We start from the raw sequence: 19,932 nt of genomic DNA on the forward strand, positions 1-19,932 counted from the left end.
TTAGTATTCCTCTGTAGTATAATTTGAAATCAGGTAATATGATTTCTCTATTTTTGTTCTTTTTGCTCAGGATAGCTTTAGCTATTGTGGGTCTTTTTGGTTTCATATAAATTTTAGGATTTTTTTTCCTGTTTCTGTGAGGAATGTCCCTGGTATTTTGATAGAGATTGCATTGAATTTGTAGATTGCTTTGGGTAGTGTGACTATTTCAACAATATTGGTTCTTCTAATCCATTAACATGGAATATTTTTTCATTTTTGGTGTTCTCAATTTCTTGCATCAATGTTTCATAGTTTTCATTGTAGAGATCTGTCACTTATTTGATTGAATTTATTCCTAGACATTTTATTTTATTTATAGTTATTGTAAATGGGATTACTTTCTTGATTTTCAGATTGTTCACTGTTACCATATAGAAATGTTTTTCTTCTTTTTTGATATAAGTGCATAGAGCTATAAACATACCTTTTAGTACTGTTTTGCTCTATCCTATAGATTTTGGTATGTTGCATTTCCATTATCATTTGTTTCAAGAAATTTTTAAATTTCTTTCTTAATCTCATTGACCCACTGCTAATTCAGGAGCATATTGTTTAATTTCCATGTATTTGTAATAGTTTCCAAAATTCCTTTTGTTATTGCTTTCTTGTTTTATTCCATTGTGGTCAGAGAAGATGCTTGATATTATTTAATTTTTTTGACTGCTTGAAGATTTCTTTTGTGACCTGACATATGGTCTGTCTATGCCTGAGAACAAGTCATGTTCTGAAGAAAAGAATGTGTATTATTCAGCTGTTGGATGAAATGTTCTGTAAATATCTATTAGATCCATTTGGTCTATAGTGCAGATTAAGTTTGATGTTTCTTTATTGATTTTATTGCTTTTCTGTCTGGAAGGTCTACTGAGTGCTAAAAGTGGGGTGTTAAAGTCTCCAGCTGTTATTGTATTGGGTCTCTCTCTCTCTTTAGCTCTAATAGTATTTGCTTTATATATCTGGGTGCTCCAGTGTTGGGTGCATATATATTTACAATTGTTATATACTCTTGCTGAAATGAGCCTTTTATCATTATATAATTATCTTCTTTGTCTCTTATAGTTTTTGTCTTGAAATGTGTTTTGTCCGATATAAGTCTAGCTACTCCTGCTCTTTGTTTAGTTTCCATTGGCAAAGGATCCTTTTCCATCTGTTTATTTTCAGTCTGTGTATGTCTTTATAGGTGAAGTGTATTTATTGTAGGCAACAGATCATTAATTTCTTTTGTTTTTAAAATTCATTCAGCTACTCTTTGATTTTCGATTGGAGTGTTTAGTTGATTTACATTCCATGTTATTATTGATAAATAATAACTTTCTCCTGCCATTTTGTTATTTGCCTTTCTTCTTCCTTTCCTTTCCCCTTTCTTCTCTTTCCTTTCCTTCCCTTCCCGTTCCCTTCATTTTCCTCTTTCCTTCATCTTCATTTTAGTAAAGGTGATTTTCCTCTAGTGATATGATTTAATTTCTTGCTTTTTATCTTCTGTGTATCTGTTATATGTTTTTAGATTTGAGGTTAGCATGAGACTGGCAAATACTATCTTAGAGTCCATTATTTTAAGCTGATAACAATTTAACACTGCACAAACAAGCAAGAAGACTAATAAAAATTCTGTTTTTAATTCCTCCCCCTGCTTTTCAACTTTTTGTTTTTTCTACTTATATATATTGTACTGACTATGTTGTGAAAAGTTGTAGTTATTATTTTGATTGGTTCATCATCTAGTCTTTCTGCTTAGAATAAGAGTATTTTTATGCGCCCCAGTTAAAGTGTTATAATATTCTGTGTTTTTCTTTGTAGGTACTCTTACCAGTGAGTTTTGTACCTTCAAATGATTTATTAATGCTCATTAACATCCTTTGCTTTCTAATAAAATAATTCCCTTGTGCATTTCTTGCAGGACAGGTCCGGTGTTGATGAAATCCCTCAGCTTTTCTTTCTCTGGGAAAGTCTTTATTTCTCCATTATGTTTAAAGAATATATATATATATTACCAGATATGCTATCTTAAGGCAAAAGTTTTTTTTCCAGCACTTTTAAATATGTCATGCCACTCTCTCCTTGAATTTCTGCTTGATTTTTAAAATAATTTCAATTTATCTTTAAAATTTATCTGATAGAATTTTGAATTCCTTCTCTGTGTTATCTTGAATTTCTTTGAGTTTCCTCAAAATAGCTATGTTGAATTCTCTGTCTGAAAGGTCACATATCTCTGTTTCTCCAGGATTAGTCCTTGATGTCTTATTTAGTTCATTTGGTGAAGTCAGAGTTTCTTGATGCTTGTGGATGTTCTTTGGTTTCTGGGCATTGAAGAGTTAGGTATTTATTATAGTCTTTGCCATCTGGGCTTATTTGTAGCCATCCTCCTTGGGAAGGTTTTCCAGAGTATTCGAAAGGACTTAGGTGTTGTGATTTAGGCCATATTTGCATTAGGGGTCACCCCAACCTCAGTAATGGTGTGGTTTTTTGCAGACTCTTAGAGGTACTGTTTTGGTGGTCTTGGATAATATCCAGAAGAATTCTCTGGATTACCAGGCAGAGATACTTGTTTTCTTTCCTTACTTTCTCCCAAATAAATGGAATCTCTCTTTCGTTCTGTGCTGACTGTCTGGAGCTGGGGTTGGAGAGACACATTCCTGTGGCCACCACCACTTGGATTGTGCTGGATCAGACCTGAAGTCAGCAGGTCACTGGGTCTCATGCAAGGCTTGCTGAAACCACTACCTGACTACTGCCTATGTTCTCTCAAGGCCCTGGAGCTCCACGATCAGCAGGTGGCAAAGCCAGCAAGGCTTGTGTCCTCCCCTTTAGGGAGCAAGTTCTCACAGCCCCTGGGCAGGTGCAGAGATGCCATCCTGGAGCCAGGGATTGAAGTCAGAAACCTTAGAAATATACCTGGTGTTCCGTTCTACTGTGGCTGAACTGGTATTCCAACCACTTGACACAGTCCTTCCCACTCTTATCTTTTTTTCCCATAGGCTGAGGAGCCTCACCCTATGGCCTCTACCACCACAGGCCTTCAGGGAGTAATGCCAGACCACTTCTGATGTTGAGTTTAGGCCCAGTGACTCCTTAGTCAGCTTGTTGTGGGTGTGCAAGACCTGGGACTCACTCTTCAGGGCAGTGGGCTCCCCGCTGTCCCAGGGCAGGTCCAGAAGTGCTATCTAAGAGAAAAGGCTTGGAATCAGGGAACCCAAGAGCCCTCTTGGTGCCCTGCCCCACTGTGGTAGAGCTTGTACCTGAAGTCAGCATGACTAAGTTTTACTCAAGGCCTACAGCATGCTACCTGGGTATCACTGTTCATTCTTTAGGGCCCAAGGGCTGTTTAGTCAGTAGGTGATTGATCCTTCCTGGACTGGCTCTTTCCATTCAAGGCAGCAGGTTCCCTTCTCTCAACCAGAAGGACGGGGTCTTTTTGGAGCTGTGCACTCTGCTGCCTGAGGCTGGGGGAAGGATGGCACAAGCATTCTCTTAGCTTCCTGGCTGGTGTCTTTACAGGTCACTTGCCCCTGCAGTCTGGCTTGGAGCCCAGTTCACCACTAGGACTGGTCTAGTCATTGCTGTCCTTGTGTCACAGATTGCCCCTCAAGTTCACTTAGGGCCGCAGAGTACTCCAGCCCGTGGTCGTGAGGCTTGCTGGAACTCAAGCTCTGACTGATCAGATGGATGGTTCCCCTCTGGCTAGGGCTGGTTTCTATGCCCCCTCTGTGGATGGGCGTCAGCTGAGGATAGCCTGGTTCTGCTTTACACTGTGTCAGGGCAACACTGAATTCAGTGCAAAGTCTCACAATCACTGTGCTCTCTTCCCTGAATCACACAGATTCTCCGCACCATGAAGCTGCTGCTGGGGGATGAGGGATGGTTGCTGTTGGCAATTCAAGACTTTCTTTCCCACCCTCTTTGATGCCTCTTTCAGCAACATGAAGTCATTCAAGAGCAAGTTGTTTAATGTCCATGTAATTGTGTGGTTTTTGAGATATCTTCTTGGTATTGATTTCTATTTTTATTTCACTGTGGCTTGAGTGTATGGTTGGTATAATTTCAATTTTTAAAAAATTTATTTAGACTTGGTTTATGGTTGAGCATGTGGTTGATCTTAGAGTACGTTCCACGCATGGATAAGAAAAATGTATATTCTGTTGTTGACATATGGGGTACTCTGTAAATGTGTATTAGGTCCAATTGGTTAATGTAATGTTGAATTACATTCAGAATTTCCTTTTTAGTTTTCTGTCTTGGTGATCTGTCTAAACTGTCAGTGGGGTATTAAAGTTCTCCACTATTATTGTGTGACTAAGTGTTTTTGTAGGTTGAGAAATAGTTAGAATCTAGGTTCTACAGTGTTCAGTGCATATATATTTGGTACCATTAATTCTTCTTGTTGAACTCTTTTTCATTATGTAATGTCATTATTTATCTTTTATTACTATTTTTGGTCCAAAGTTTGTGTTATCTGATATAAAAATAGTGACTTCTGCTCTTTTTTGTTTTCCATTTACATGATCTTTCTCCAACCCTTTACTATGAGCCTACTGGTTTTGTTACATATAATATAAGATGGATCTCTTGAAGACGGCAGATGGATGGGTTTTGTTTTTTTATTCAATTTGCGCTCATAGTCTCTTTTACTTATTTCTACTTGGATCTATATTATTTCTTTCATTCCACTAATTTTAAGTTTGATTACTTCTTGCCTTTCTAGTTTCTTGAGGTGCATCATTAAGTTGCTGATTTGAGAATTTTCTCCTTTTTTGATGTAGGCATTTACTCTTATAAACTACCATCTTAGTATTGCTTTTGCTGTAGCTCATAGGTTTTGTTATGCTGTGTTTCTATTTCATTTGTTTCAAACAGTTTTTTTTATTCTTTATTTCTTCATTGACTGTTGGTCATTCAGGAGCATGTTGTTTAATTTCTGTGTGTTTGTGTAGTTTTCTAAGTTCTTGTTATTGATTTCTAGTTTTATTTCATTGTGGTCAGAAAAGATACTTCATATGATTTTAATTGTGTTTTGAATTTGTTGAGATGTGTTTTTTAGCTTAGCGTATGGTCTGTTCTGAAGAATGTTTCACTTGCTAATGAAAAGAATATACATTTTATAGCTGTTTGATGAAATGTTGTGTTAGGTCCATTTGGTCTAGAGTGTGGTTTAACTCTGATGTCTCTGTTGATTTTTTTTTTTTTTTTTTGGTCTGGGTGATCTTTCCATTTCTGAGTGAGGTGTTGAATTATCCAAGTATTATTGTAATGTATTCTTTCTTTCTCTTTATGTCGATTAATGTTTGCTTTATATATTTGGGTTCACCAGTGTTGGGTGCACTATATTTAGAATTATTATATTCTCTTGCTAAATGGACTACTTTAGTATTATATGAGGACCACCTTTGTTTCTTTTTACAGTCTTTGACTTGAAGTATATTTTATCTAATATAAATATAGCTATTCCTGCTGTTTTGTGTTTCCATGTGCATGTAGCATGTGCATGTAATACATTTTTCCATGCCTTTATTTTCAGTCTATGTGTGTCTTCATAGATGATGTGTTTTTATAGGCAGCATATAGTGAGGTCTTGCTTTTTATCCATTCTGACATTCTCCATGTCTTTTAAGTAGAGAATATAGTCCAGAGGAAGGTAAGTAGGTTACTAGTTACTCTCTTATGACTGGTAGTAAAAGTCCTACGTTAGTGTTTTAAATGTTTGGAGATGTTAAAACCTATAACTGTCAGCAGCATTCATATCCCTTTCCAAATTTAAACAGTAAGCCCATCAAAATATAACTCCTTGTAAAGATTTTACTATTGTCATGATGTATTTTTACTTGTACCTTTCACTAATTCATAGCAATGTGGACCTGCAAGCTGTTGTGATTTTCGAACTTGTGTGCTGAAAGACGGAGCAAAATGTTATAGAGGATCATGTTGCAGAGACTGTCAAGTAAGATTTAAGTTTATGAACATCTTTCAGATATGTAATAAATCATGTGCAGGGTACTTTACAACATTTAGACCTACAGCTGCAAATCAGTTAAGTTACTTTTCAGATAAAGAGAAAGATAATAAATTCAGAATTGGATTTCTGATTTTTGTTAACTTTTCTTAGGTGTTCTACATGCCAATATTTTCAGTAAGTTGATGCTGTTGTTTTTTTATGCCTTGATTTAGAGATATTATAGGCTTCTTCAATAGAGAAGCCGTCCATTGAATGGAACAATTATTTATTTGCACGATACCATATTTATACTATTGTAAATAAAAATGTTTTTATGGGTTGTGAATAAGTATCTATATGTAATTGAAAGATACAGCAGATTCCCTTGAATATATAAGGAATGAAGCTCATTAGAAGTAACATTTTTCACATGGTACATGTAGCATAACATTTAAACTTTGAACTTATTATTCAAAGATCATTTGACTTAAAGATTATGTTTTAGTTTATACGGTGAAGACATTGACTCCTGTTTTCTGTTTTTCTTTTCACCTCTTCCAAAATATTATTAACAGGTTTCTCATATGAGAATACCTCTGTTGCATTATCTGTAATGCATTCTATCTTCATGACTGTCCTGCACTGATGCAGTTTTATGTATTCTTTTCTTAGGATGTTATTATCTGATTGCACTCTTACTTCTAGACTCTTTTTAGTGTCAGCTGGAAGTCATCAATTAAGAATTATGAGATAGATGTTTTATTTAAGATTCTTTTTGTAAATTTCCACAATTCTGTGTGTGAAAGAGTCTACATACTTCCATGATTTGAGAGAAAGGTTGTAGTTGGGTTCCTTCCTCTCCAAGGACTCTCATAGTTGAACTGCGTTTTTAATCACGCTTGTGTTTCCCTCTGCAGTTATTCATGTTTCACAGCTGTCATAGTATTTTAAAGTATTCCATACTTACACACTATGGCTTGAAAAAGTATATTTCATTTAGAAATGGACTAAATTACAGTATTTTCACCCAAAAGAAATAAATTACCTAAGCTTAAAGCAAATGTTCTTCTCTTACATTGAGAATACAAATAAAACTTTGACTTTCATCACACCAGATTTGTGTTTTACATTTTCTTGTACATATGTCTTATCTCCTATTTTAGTCAATAACATTCCATTTATATTTTTATATTATTAGCATAGTAATTTGTATAAAAAGTATTAATATACATTAATGGATAGACTAAAGTGAAAATGATTAACACAATTTTGAGGTAAATATTAATAAACACAGTAATCCTATTTGTAATGCTTTAAGTTTTATATTATAATTTCTCTTAGATTTTACAATCAGGTGTTGAATGTAGGCCGAAAGCACATCCTGAATGTGACATTGCTGAAAATTGTAATGGAAGCTCACCAGAGTGTGGTCCTGACATAACTTTATTCAATGGACTTCCATGCAAAAATAGCAAGTTTATTTGTTATGATGGAGACTGCCATGATCTTGATGCACGTTGTGAGAGTGTATTTGGAAAAGGTAATATCTTTTTGTTACATCTAAATAGCCCTTAACATTGTTATTAACATTACCAGGATAATGGGGAATATTTTTAATGTATATAAAATGTGAAATTTTTATATGGTATAAAATGTGGAATATTTTATATGTGTATATTTTATCATATGTATAAGCAAACACATACACACTAATTCTTCTTTTTAATGTTTATATTTTTTCCATCTTTGCTGACATGTAACTGACAAAAATTTTATGTAGTTTTTAGGTGTTTGATTTTGTTTTGATATATGTATACATGGTGAAATATTTGCCAGTTAAGCTGATTAACATGTCCATCATCTCATATAGTTACCATTTTCTTTTTTATCCTTTAAAAGAATTTTTGTATCTATCCTTTTTGCAGATTTTTAATATATAATGCAATATCATTTACTAAAGTCACATTGTTGTACATTACATCTCTTGAACTTATTTATTTTGCATAACTGAAACTTTGTACCCCTTGACTAGCATTTCCCCATTTCCCCCCTTACCTCAGCTTCTTGCAACCATCATTCCACTCTCTGTGTTTTTGAGTTTGACAATTTTAGATTGCATATATAAGTGAGATCATGCATTATCTATCTCTCTGTATCTGGCTTATTTCACTTAGCATAATGGCCTCGAGGTTCATCTGTGTTATTGCAAATGGCAGGATTTTCCTCCTTACTCTGACTGAGTAATATTGCATTTTGTATGTTTGCGTATATGTATATATCTATATAAACACAGACATACATATATATCACATTTTTAATACATTTATCTGTTTACCTAAGCTAAAAGTGAACTTTCTTCTCTTATACTCAGAACACAAGTAAAACTGACTTTCATCACATCAGATTGTGTTACACTTTTTCAATCAAATAGACATCAGTTGTTTCCAAATCTTGGTTATTGTGAATAATGTAGCAATAAACACGGGGGTGCAGATATCTCTTTTGCAATATTGATTCATTTCCTTGGAATCTGTACTCAGTTGGAATTGGTGAATCATAAGGTAGTTCTACTTTTGATTTCTAAGGATGTTCCATATTGCTTTCTATAGCAGCTCTACCAATTTATATTCCCACCCACAGTGTATGGGGGTTTCTTTTCTCCACATCTTCACCAACATTTATTATTTTTTATCTTTTTGACAATAGTCATTCCAACAGATGTGAAGTGGTATCTCACTGTGGTTCTGTGATTAGTGATGAGCATCTTTTCATATATGTCTTGATGAATTGTGTGTATTCTTTGGAGAAATGTTTATTCAATCTTTTCTCCATTTTTGATTAGGTTATTTTCTTTTGGTACTGAGTTTTATGAGTTACTGATATATTTTGGAAATGAATTCCTTACTATACATATGATCTGCAAATACTTTATCTTATTTTATAGAAGTCGGCTTTTCACTATGTTGATTTTTTTCTTTGTTGTGCAAAAGATTTTTAGGACGCCGGTCTTCATCCCCTCACAAAAAACAAAAAAATAGGCAACTTTTATGAAGTCTAATAGTCTTGCAAAGGCTCTAAGCTCCATCTGAGAACCCTCTAGCAGTACAGCAGAGAAAAAAATGGGAAAAGCTGTAAAGAAGGATTGCTGATTACAGCAGCACATCTGAGATATATGGAGATAGTTATGAACAAAGAAGGGAGGAGGCCATCAGTATTAGCCACTCAGCATGTGCCGCTGTCATCTCCAGTAACCTGCTCTGCAGAGGACAGTGGCGTCTTTTATTACTGAGGTAACCAACAGTCATCCCAGCCTCTGGCTCCATGGAAAATGAGATCCAAATGTGCCTTTCCTCCAAGAATCAGCTACTGTTTTATAGCTGTGGGACTTGAGCAACTACCCCTCCCAACCCTGTGCGCACCCCTGACCCTGGAGCTGTGGTTTGGGTCTGCAGTGTGTGCACTCATGCCTCAGGCTCAGAGATAGTGCAGCTATGTGTGAGTCTTCACACTGAACCTAGGAACTTTTGTTGCTGTACACCCACGTGTGCTTAAGACCCTGACTCTCCTTCTGCTCCACAAACACCCACTCTACTTCGTACATCATTACTTATGTGGAAGCAGGGCTGTCTTCACCTTAGGCACCAGTGTCACTCCTGCCCTGTACCCTTTGGTCTCTTCATGTATGCTTGTGATTCAGACCCTGGCTCCGTGGCTACTGCAATGGGCACCGTGCATCAGACACTAGTGAGGGAATGCCCTCAAACCAGACCTTGTGCCAAATGAAATTGCCCAGGGCCATGACCTCCCTGGTGGGAGAAAAAGAGATTGAGGACCCCAGGATCCTTCACAATTGGAAATGCAGTAGTCTCATTGTCCCTGCAGATACCACAACTTTAGCTGCTCCTCGGGACCCCCTGCAATCTTTGTTAATGTTGACCTCAGCTGACAGAAATGCATGGAGGGTTCACTGCTGTGTCTTCACCAAAGCCAGAACCATCCAACTCTACGTTTCTAACAGCCTTTTTCCCATCTATAGAGTAAGATTTTTTTTAAATCAGTGAAAGCATTCTGTAAAGTTTCAAAATGGTGACTCTGCATCAAATTTGAAGGTATCAATGCAATACAATAAGAAACATGAAAAACTGAGGAAACTTATCACCATCAAATGACACAATAATTTTCTAATAACTGATCCCAAAGAAATAAAGATCTTCAAATTGCCTGAATAAGATTCAAAATAATTGTTCTAAGATACTCCACAAACTTCAAAAGATCACAGAGAAGCAACATATATTTTTTATAAAAATTAATCAAATTATTGGGCTGAAGAACAAAATGAATAACATTAAAATGCAATAAATAACATCAACAACAGAATTCACAAAGGAAAGATCTGTGAACTTGCAAATAGATTACTTGTATATATACAACTAGAGGAGAAATAAGAAAAAAGAATGGAAAGAAATGAAGAAACAAACACTATGGGATTTTGAAACAGCATCAAGAAAGCTAACATTCTCATTATAAGAGGTAAGAAAGGAGAAGAGAGACAAGGACAGAAAGCTTATTTAAAATAATAATAACTGAAAACCTCCAAAATCTTAGGAAAGATATAAATGCACAGGTATAGGAAGCTCAAAATCCTTCAGTCAAGTTTAATCCAAAGAAGATTATACCAAGCTCAAAATTCTTCAGTCGGGTTTAATCCAAACAAGACTACACCAAGACGTATTGTAATAAAACCATCAATGAAGATAACGAAATTTTGAAAGAAGCAAGAGAAAAAAAAAGATTAAGTAACATAATCCAACATATAAGTTGGTGCACAACTCCAGTAACCTGGAATCTCACCCCCATGCCCCACACAGCAGCCGCAGCAGGACCTGACTAAGGAGAGTCTGAGCTCAGACATGCCTAACCCTGCCCCCACCTGATGGTCTTCCTTACCCATTCTGGTCACCGAAGACAAAGGGCATATACTCTTGGGAGTTCTAGGCACCCACCCACCACTGGTCCCTCTCCATACTACCACAGCTGATGCTCTCTGGAAAGGACCACCTCCTGGCAGGAGGCCAACTGGCACAAAAATAGGGTATTAAGCTACTAAAGCTAAGAACCCTCATGTAGTCCATTACACCCTCCGCTACCTCCACCAGAACAGTTGCTGGTATCCATGGCTGAGAGACTCATAGACAGTTCATATCACAGGACTCTGTGCAGACAATTACCAGTACCAGCCTGGGGCTAGGTAGACTCGCTGGATGGTTAGACCCAGAAGACAGACAACAATCACTGCAGTTTGGCTCATAGGAAGCCACATCCATAGAAAAAGGGGGCGAGTACTACATCAAGGGAACACCCCATGGGACAAAAGAATCTGAACAAAAGCCTTCAGCCCTACACCTTCCCTCTGACAGTGCCTACCCAAATGAGAAGGAACCAGAAAACTATTCCTGGTAATATGACAAAACAAGGCTCTTTAACATCCCCCCAAAATCACACTAGTTCATGAGCAATGGATTAAAACCAAGAAGAAATCCTTGATTTACCTGAAGAAGAAATCAGGAGGTTAGTTATTAAGCTAATCAGGGAGGCAATAGAGAAAGGAGAAGCCTAATGCAATGAAATCCAAAAAATGATACAATAAGTGAAGGGAGAATTATTCAAGGAAATAGACAGTTTAAAGAAAAAAACAATAAAAAATTCTGGGAATTTTGGACACATTGTTAGAAATGCAAAATGCTCTGGAAAGTCTTAGCAATAGAACTGAACAAGTAGAAGAAAGAAATTCAGAGTTCTAAGATGTGGTCTTTGAAATAATCAAATCCACCAAAGACAAGGAAAAAAGAATAAGAAAATATGAACAGAGCCTCCAATAAGTCTGGGATTATGTTAAACAACCAAGTCTAAGAATAATTGGTGCTCCTGAGTAAGAAGAGGATTCTAAAAGCTTGGAAAACATATTCGGGGGAATAATTGAGGAAAACTTCCCTGGCCTTGTGAGAGACCTAGACATCCAAATATAAGAAGCACAAGGAGCACCCGGGAAATTCATTGCAAAAAGATCATTGCCTAGGCACATTGTCATCAGGTTTTCCAAAGTTAAGATGAAGGAAAGAATCTTAAGAGCTGTGAGACAGAAGCACCAGGTAACCTATAAAGGAAGACCTATCAGATTATCAGCAGATTTCTCAGCAGAAACCCTACAAGCTAGAAGAGATTGGGTCCCTATCTTCAGCCTCCTCAAACAAAACAATTATCAGCCAAGAATTTTGTATCCAGTGAAACTAAGCATCATATATGCAGGAAAGATACAGTCTTTTCCAGACACACAAATGCTGAGAGAATTCGCCATTACCAAGCCACCACTAGAAGAACTGCTAAAAGGAGCTCTAAGTCTTGAAACAGATCCTGTAAACACATCAAAACAAAACCTCTTTCAAGAATAAATCACACAGGACCTATAAAACAAAAATACAAGTTAAAAAGCCAAAACAAAAAAACCCAAAGTACAGAGGCAACAAAGAGCATGATGAATACAATGGTACCTCACATTTCAATACTAACATTGGATGTAAATGGGCTAAATGCTCCACTTAAAAGACACAGAATCCCAGAATGTATAAAACCTCATCAATAAACTATTTGCTGGCTTTAGGAGACTCACCTAACACATAAGGAGTCACATATACTTAAAATAAAGGGGTGGAAAAAGGCATTTCATGCAAATGGACACCAAAAGCAAGCAGGAGTAGCTATTCTTATATCAGACAAAACGAACTTTAAAGCAATAGCAGTTAAAAGAGACAAAGAGGGACATTATATAATGGTAAATGGACTTGTCCAACAGGAAAATATCACAATCCTAAACATATATGCAACTATCACTGGAGCTGCCAAATTTATAAAACAATTACTAATAGATCTAAGAAATGACAACAACATAATAATAGTGGGGGACTTTAGTACTCCACTCACAGCACTAGACAGTCATCGAGACAGAAAGTCAATGAAGAAACAATGAATTTAAACTATACCTTGGAAAAATGGACTTAACAGATATATACAGAACATTTCATCCAACAGCTGCAGAATATACATTCTATTCAACAATGCATGGCACATACTCCAAGATAGACCCAATGATAAGCCATAAAATGAGTCTCAATAAATTTAAGAAAACTGAAATTATGTCAAGCACTCTCTCAGACCACATTTATCTCAGACACCCACATTTATTGCCCTGGTGCCATCCATGCACAACTGTCTATGAAAGTGCATCCACTATTTTAATGCACATCAAAGCATTTGATAATAGATTAGTGCACATCAAAGCATTCGATAATGTGGTACTGGGGATGTAATTATACCATTTGGGCCGTGGAAGAGTAAATTCTATTGCTTACTAAACTTAGTGAATATACTCTATTATAGGGAATATTTAACATACGACTTCACATTTGCAAAGTGCTGCCCTTTTTATTAGTATTTTCATTTCACTTTTGAAAACCAAGACGAGTCTGAGAGAAAGTGGTGGTTTAATACTAATGGGAGAGAGTGTTTAAGGGAGAAATTAATGATAGGGGGTTATTGGTAACTTTAGATGCCATATGTAGACTAATAAAATCGAGTTGGTTGAAGACTATACTTTCAGCAGAATTCATCTGACTGCTTTGTGACCAAATATATTCTTTACATTATCTTTCTAAACTGAACTGAATTTTCAATTTCTTTCTCCAGACAATCTCTCAGTGTTTAACATGCCCTGCATTGACATTCCTAACCTGGTATCTCACATTTACAGTTGAACTGGTTAAACATTGTGAGTACTCTGAACTAGTATTGCCTATCCTCATGGAATCTATACAATCTCCTGTAATGGACCAATATCAAAAATGGCGGAAGGGGATAAGATGAGGGGAAAACAAAACCCCAAGAAAGAATAGCAGGAAGAAAAAAAATGTGTATCATAGAAGGTGCAGGTAAACAGGAGAAACTTGCTTGATCTTGAAAGAGAATGGAGAAGGATTAGATGGGAATTAATAGTGACTAAATAGCCATAATATTAAGTCTCATAACAATTCATTGAGGTATATTATTATCTACTTTTGTCAATAAAGCAGTTAGATTTAGAGAGGTTCATTTTGGAGAAGGTAACTGTGCTAAGTGGAATCCTAAAGTGACTCCCAAAATTTTTCTGGTGTAGACACTGCTTGGATAATTCCCTCCCTTTGAGTTGGAGTAGAACCAGTGAATATATGATTGAATATCAATCCTGTGATTAGCTTATATACTAAAGGTCAAGGAATTTTGAAGATGTAGTTAAGGTCTACTATCAGTCAGTTTTGAGTCAATCAAAAGGGAGGTGGCTCTGAGTGCGCCTGAACTAATCATGTGAGCCCTTAAAAGACAGGAAATGTCAGAAAGATTCTCCTGTGGGTTTGGAGGAAGAAAGCTGCTGTGTTCTGAGAGTGCCATGTGACTAGGACCTGTGAGGAAGTTCTAAGAGCCAAGAGCAATCCCTAGCAGACAGCTAGCAAACCTACAACTGCAAAAAACTGAACTACTAACAACCAGTGACCTTTGAAGGGGATTTAAACCTGCAGATGACACTGCAGCCCCAGCCAGTATTTTGATCTCAGCACAGTATGCAGAGAAAACCCATATGACTTGCTGAACTAATCTACTGAATCCATGACAATAAATGGGTGTTGTTTTAAGCTGCCAAATCTTTTCTAACTTTTTACAGAGAAATAAAAAATCCGATATAATGAAGGAAAAAATAGATAAATACATAGGTTGCTAATTTTGGTCCCTTCAATTTAGACTACCTGAAGATACAATGAAGTTTGTTCTCATTGAAGAAATTTTATTGATTTTGTTATAAACCTGTTTTTTTTATGAGTTCACACTCAGAATCTAGAAGAATGGTATAGTTTTCTTGGTTTATCTCTCTATTGCTTTCTTTCACAGAGCCCTCTTCTAGTTGACACTTCTATAACATCTCCCCTCCACCTATATTATTTTTTGTGATGGAAATGAATGGAAATGAAGCAAAAGGAGCAATAACAGTGGGCATTGCCTTTCACTTTACTTTTCACTCTTTCCTTACAGCCTCACTAGGAAAAATGTTTCAATTAGATATTAATAGAGAGATAAAGGGAACATTATATGAAGAAAGGGAGGAAGATGAAAAACCAATAAACATTTTAATCCAAATGTATTTCTAACTTTAACAGGTTCAAGAAATGCTCCATTTGCCTGCTATGAAGAAATACAATCTCAAGCAGACAGATTTGGGAACTGTGGCAGGGATAGAAATAATAAATATGTATTCTGTGGATGGAGGTATGCTCTACAAATATAAATGATACTTTTCTTATGTTCTATTAGATTTTTAAAAACATTGCTCCCTTCTCTTTAGTTTATGTCATTCATTCCAGTGGTTTAAAGTATTACATGTGCATGGGAGTGAATCTCAAGTCAAAATCTCCAGCCCTGACACCTCTCTTGTGCTGCAGGCTAAAATTTCATCTTGTTTTTAAACATTTATACGTGAATGCCCATTATGTTTCTAAATCCAATCCAAAGTTGAAATTCATAGTAGCCACTGAACCTTTCCTGCTTATTTTTCCTTTCCATCCACTTGGTTACTTGCCTATGAGGAAGACTGCTCAGTGTCTGTAAAATGCAGTTCAATTCCTCCTGAATCTGAAGAGCCAGGTTTTTGATATTTTGATCATGAGTTTATTTTTACAAAACATCTCTTAGGAACCTACTATACGCCACACACTGGGCTAAATCCTAGTTAGCAAATCATAGTCATACACTCACGGGATTTGTAGACTCATAAATATACCATGAAGTTTTATGCTTCCTTGACTTGCTTATGCTGTTACTTTTGTTTAGAAATACTTCACTGTTTCTGTTGAAAGCTTACTAATTTGTGAGCTTTGACTCAGATGGTGTCTCCTCTATGAAGTTTTCCTTAACTGTGAGGTTAGGATGTGTCCTCTAATCTCACAGTTACAGAAAACTTCATAGAGCTTTTAAGAGAATCTTAAACCTCTGTAATGATTTATTTCACTTGTAACATTTTTAATGGAATTTGAATCATATTAGTATCATAAGCCATAGAAGAATATTAGACTGTAAAGTCCTTGAGTGTAGGGGTTACAACTTTTTTATCTTTCTTTCCTTCTACGGGGTGATATAAAATGCTGTAGTGAATTATTTGACAGTAAATATATAAACTGCCCAGTAAATAACAGATCACTAGTTTTGTTACCAGAAAGGGGTCTGAATATGGATCCCAGGAGAGGGTTCTTGGATCTTGTGGAAGAGAGAATTTGAGGCAAATCCATACAGTAAAGTGAAAGCAAATTTATTAAGAAAGTAAAGGTATAAAAGAATGACTACTCAACAGGCAAAGCAGCAGCACGGACTGAGGGTTCCTCTCCTTTGTAGACCATATTGGAGAACTTCCTGATGTTGCTGTGGCATTTGTAAACTGTCATGGTGCTGGTGGGAGTATCTTTTAGCGTGCGAATGCATTATAATTAGAGTATAATGAGCAATGAGGATGACCAGAGGTCACTTTTGTTGCCATCTTGGTTTTGGTAAAATTTGGCTGGCTTCTTTATCTCATGCTGTTTTATCAGCTATGACCTGTATCTTATGCCGACTGTGTCTCATCTTGTGACTAAGAATGCCGTAACCTCCTGGGAATGCAGCCCAGTAGGTCTTAGCTTTATTTTACCTAGCCTTATTCAAGATAGAGTCATTCTTGTTGAAATGCCTCTGACAGTACCTTTGAAAATTAAGCTAGGATCAATGGATTTATACTTTTTTACTTTAAATGTTACCATGAAAACATTATGTTTTCTGTAGGTACATTGACGTAAGTGGAAAACCATTCTTTTTTCATCACAGAAAGCAAATCCAAAGCATTCCTAATAAATTCCTAATGTATAATAACCACATATATTTTTTATGTTTTCAGGAATCTTATATGTGGAAGATTAGTTTGTACCTACCCTACTCGAAAGCCTTTCCATCAAGAAAATGGTGATGTGATTTATGCTTTCGTACGAGATTCTGTGTGCGTAACTGTAGACTACAAATTGCCTCGAACAGTTCCAGATCCACTGACTGTCAAAAATGGCTCTCAGTGTGATGTTGGGAGGGTAAATAATTTAAAATCTATTTAAAATATAGTTTTATTCATTGTTTTCATCTTTTTATTTAAGTAACAAATTTTAATTTATTTCTAGTATTAGGTAATCTTAAATGTTTGGAGGCAAAATGAATAATCTTAAATTAGTCTCCAAATAGTAAGAGGGAAATGGGAAGGTCCCACCTCCCCCTGCCTCCTGAACCCCAGTGTTAGAATTTCAGTGTTCTGAGCAAGGAAACTCCAAATATTTGGAGCTTTCCTTGGGAGACAGTCTTGGGAATATATTGTAGTTAAGAACCTCATAGAATGGGAACTTGCTTTTCTTCTGGGAGAAGAAAGAAGAAATCTCACTTAGTAACATATATCTCTTTGTGGCCCCATGAATAACAGCACAACTTAGATCAGGCTGCTTAGATAGAATCAAATATTGTGTAACATTTTGCAAGTTATCTAGCTAGTCTGAGATATCTCAACTGTACATAAAGTAGGGATACTAATAGCATTTACCCTACAGAATATTGTGAAGATTAAATAATAGTATAAGTGCTTAACACAATGCCCAGAACATAGTAATAACTAAATATAGTTTGGCTATTATTGTCGATTGTTATCATTATAATTTGTCATCTTTGAAACCAATCTGGAGAAGACAGAGCAAATAAATTTACTTTAACATCTCATTTAGTGGGAATAACACAGCAAAGGTTCCTGCCTAGGCATTGGAAGTAGAACAGAACATCCAGAGACTGGATATACATTGGGCTCTTTTGGCTATTTGGGGAGCATGGTGGGAGTGACACTGGCCTTACTGGCTGCATGGGAACTGGGTGAGACCTATCACTGCCAGCTGTCCCCCACTTCCCTGGTGACCTGTATGATGCAGCAGAGGCAGCCATGATCCCCCTTGGAAGGTAACTCCATTGGCCTGAGAACCACCTCCCCCAATCTACCACAACGGCCATAACAAGCCCTACTCTAGGAGAGTTTGAGCTCGGACATGCCCAACCCTGCCCTCACCTGATGGTCTTTCTCTACCTGCCCTGGTAGCTGAAGACAAAAATGACAGTAACTCATGGGAGCTCTATGGCCCTGGTCATCACCTGAAAAACTTGAATACTTACCTGGGTGACCTTAGGGCAAGCTTGTATCCCCCCTATACTACTACTGCTGATGCTCTCTTGAAATTGCTATCTCTTGGCTGGAGGCCAGCCAACTCAAGCCATTACAGCAATTCATAACAGAACAACCCTGCTCCCAGGAAGGAAAAAACAACAGCTAATGTTCCTGCCTGGAACATTCTGGCTAACCAGAGGTCCTGAGTCTGTCCACATAACAACTTCGTTGCTAGCATAACCAGCCTTGGAGAAAACCAGTTGCACTAAACAAGACTATAACCAATGACTCTCACAGAATCCACTTCACTCCCCTGCTACTTCCACCAGAGCAGGTGCTGGTATCAATGGCTGAGAGATTTTAAGATGGACCACATTCACAGGACTCTTTGCAAACATTCCCAAGTACCAACCCAAAGCCCACTATCTCCACTGGGTGGGTAGACCCAGAAGAGCAGTAACAATCACTGCAGTCTGGCTCTCAGAAAGCCCCATCCCTAAGGGAAGGGGTAGAGCACAACATCAAGGGATTACCCTGTGGGACAAAAGAGTCTGAACAGCAGTCCTTGATTCCCAGATCTTTCCTCTAACATAGTCTACCCAAATGAGAAAGAACCAGAAAAACGATTCTGGTAATATGACAAAAACATGGTTCTATAACACTCTTAAAAGATCACACTAGCTTACCAGCAATGGATCCAAACCAAGGAGAAATTTCTGAACTGCCAGAAAAGAAATTCAGAAATTTGATTATTAAGCTACTCAAGGAGGCACCAGAGAAAGGTGAAAAATTACCTGAAGAAATTTTTTAAAGTACAGAATATGGACAAAAAGTCTCCAGAGAAATATATATCATCAATAAAAAAAATCACAACTTCTGGAAATAAAAGACACACTTAGAGAAATGCAACATACACTGGAAAGTTTCAACAATAGAATTGAACAAGTAGAAGAATTTAAGAACTTTAAGTCAAGGCTTTGGAATGAACCCAATCTGACACAGACAAAAACAAAAAAGAATAAAAAAATGAACAAAGCCTCCAAGAAGTTTGGGATTATGTTAAATAAACAAACATAAGAAAAATTTGTATTCCTGAGGAAGAAGAGAAATCCAAAAGTTTGGAAAACTTATTTGAGGGAATAATCAAGGAGAACTCCCCTGACCTTGCTAGAGATCTAGACTTCCAAATACAAGAAGTTCAAAGAACACCTGGAAAATTTATCACAAGAAGAGCATCATCTAGGCACATGGTCATCAGGTTATCTAAAGTAAAGATGAAGGAAACAATCTTAAGAGCTATGAGGCAAAAGCACCAGGTAACATATAAAGGAAAACCTATCAGATTAACAGCAGATTTCTCAGCAGAAACTCTGCAAGCTAGAAGGGATTGGGATCCTACCTTTAGTCTCTTTAAACAAAACAATTATCAGCCAAGAATTTTGTGTCCAGTTAAACTAAGCTTCATAAATGAGGGAAAGATAAAGTCTTTTTCAGACTAAAAAAAGCTGAGAAAATTTGCGACTACCAAGCTAGCACTACAAAAACTGCTAAAAGGAGTTCTAAGTCTTGAAACAAAACCTTGAAATACACCAAAATAGAACCTCCTTAAAGCATAAATTTCACAGGGTCTCTAAAACAATAACACAATGAAAAAACAATCAAGATATTCAGGCAAAAA

General features: G+C 36.6%; 1 protein-coding gene across 3 annotated transcripts in view; it reads left to right on the forward strand.

The window, feature by feature from the left end:
• ADAM32 (ADAM metallopeptidase domain 32) overlaps window positions 1-19,932 on the forward strand; it is a 194,334-nt gene that overhangs the window by 91,541 nt on the left and 82,861 nt on the right. For all 3 annotated transcript variants that reach the window (XM_023214500.2, XM_023214501.1, XM_023214498.1), the window contains 4 exons: window positions 5,879-5,971; window positions 7,307-7,505; window positions 15,205-15,313; window positions 16,968-17,151. In XM_023214500.2, coding sequence (XP_023070268.1) covers window positions 5,879-5,971; window positions 7,307-7,505; window positions 15,205-15,313; window positions 16,968-17,151 — 585 coding nt within the window. The remainder of the gene's footprint in view (window positions 1-5,878; window positions 5,972-7,306; window positions 7,506-15,204; window positions 15,314-16,967; window positions 17,152-19,932) is intronic.

This window comes from Piliocolobus tephrosceles, chromosome 7 (assembly GCF_002776525.5).
Source record: "Piliocolobus tephrosceles isolate RC106 chromosome 7, ASM277652v3, whole genome shotgun sequence".
NCBI classification, from domain to species: Eukaryota; Metazoa; Chordata; class Mammalia; order Primates; family Cercopithecidae; genus Piliocolobus; species Piliocolobus tephrosceles.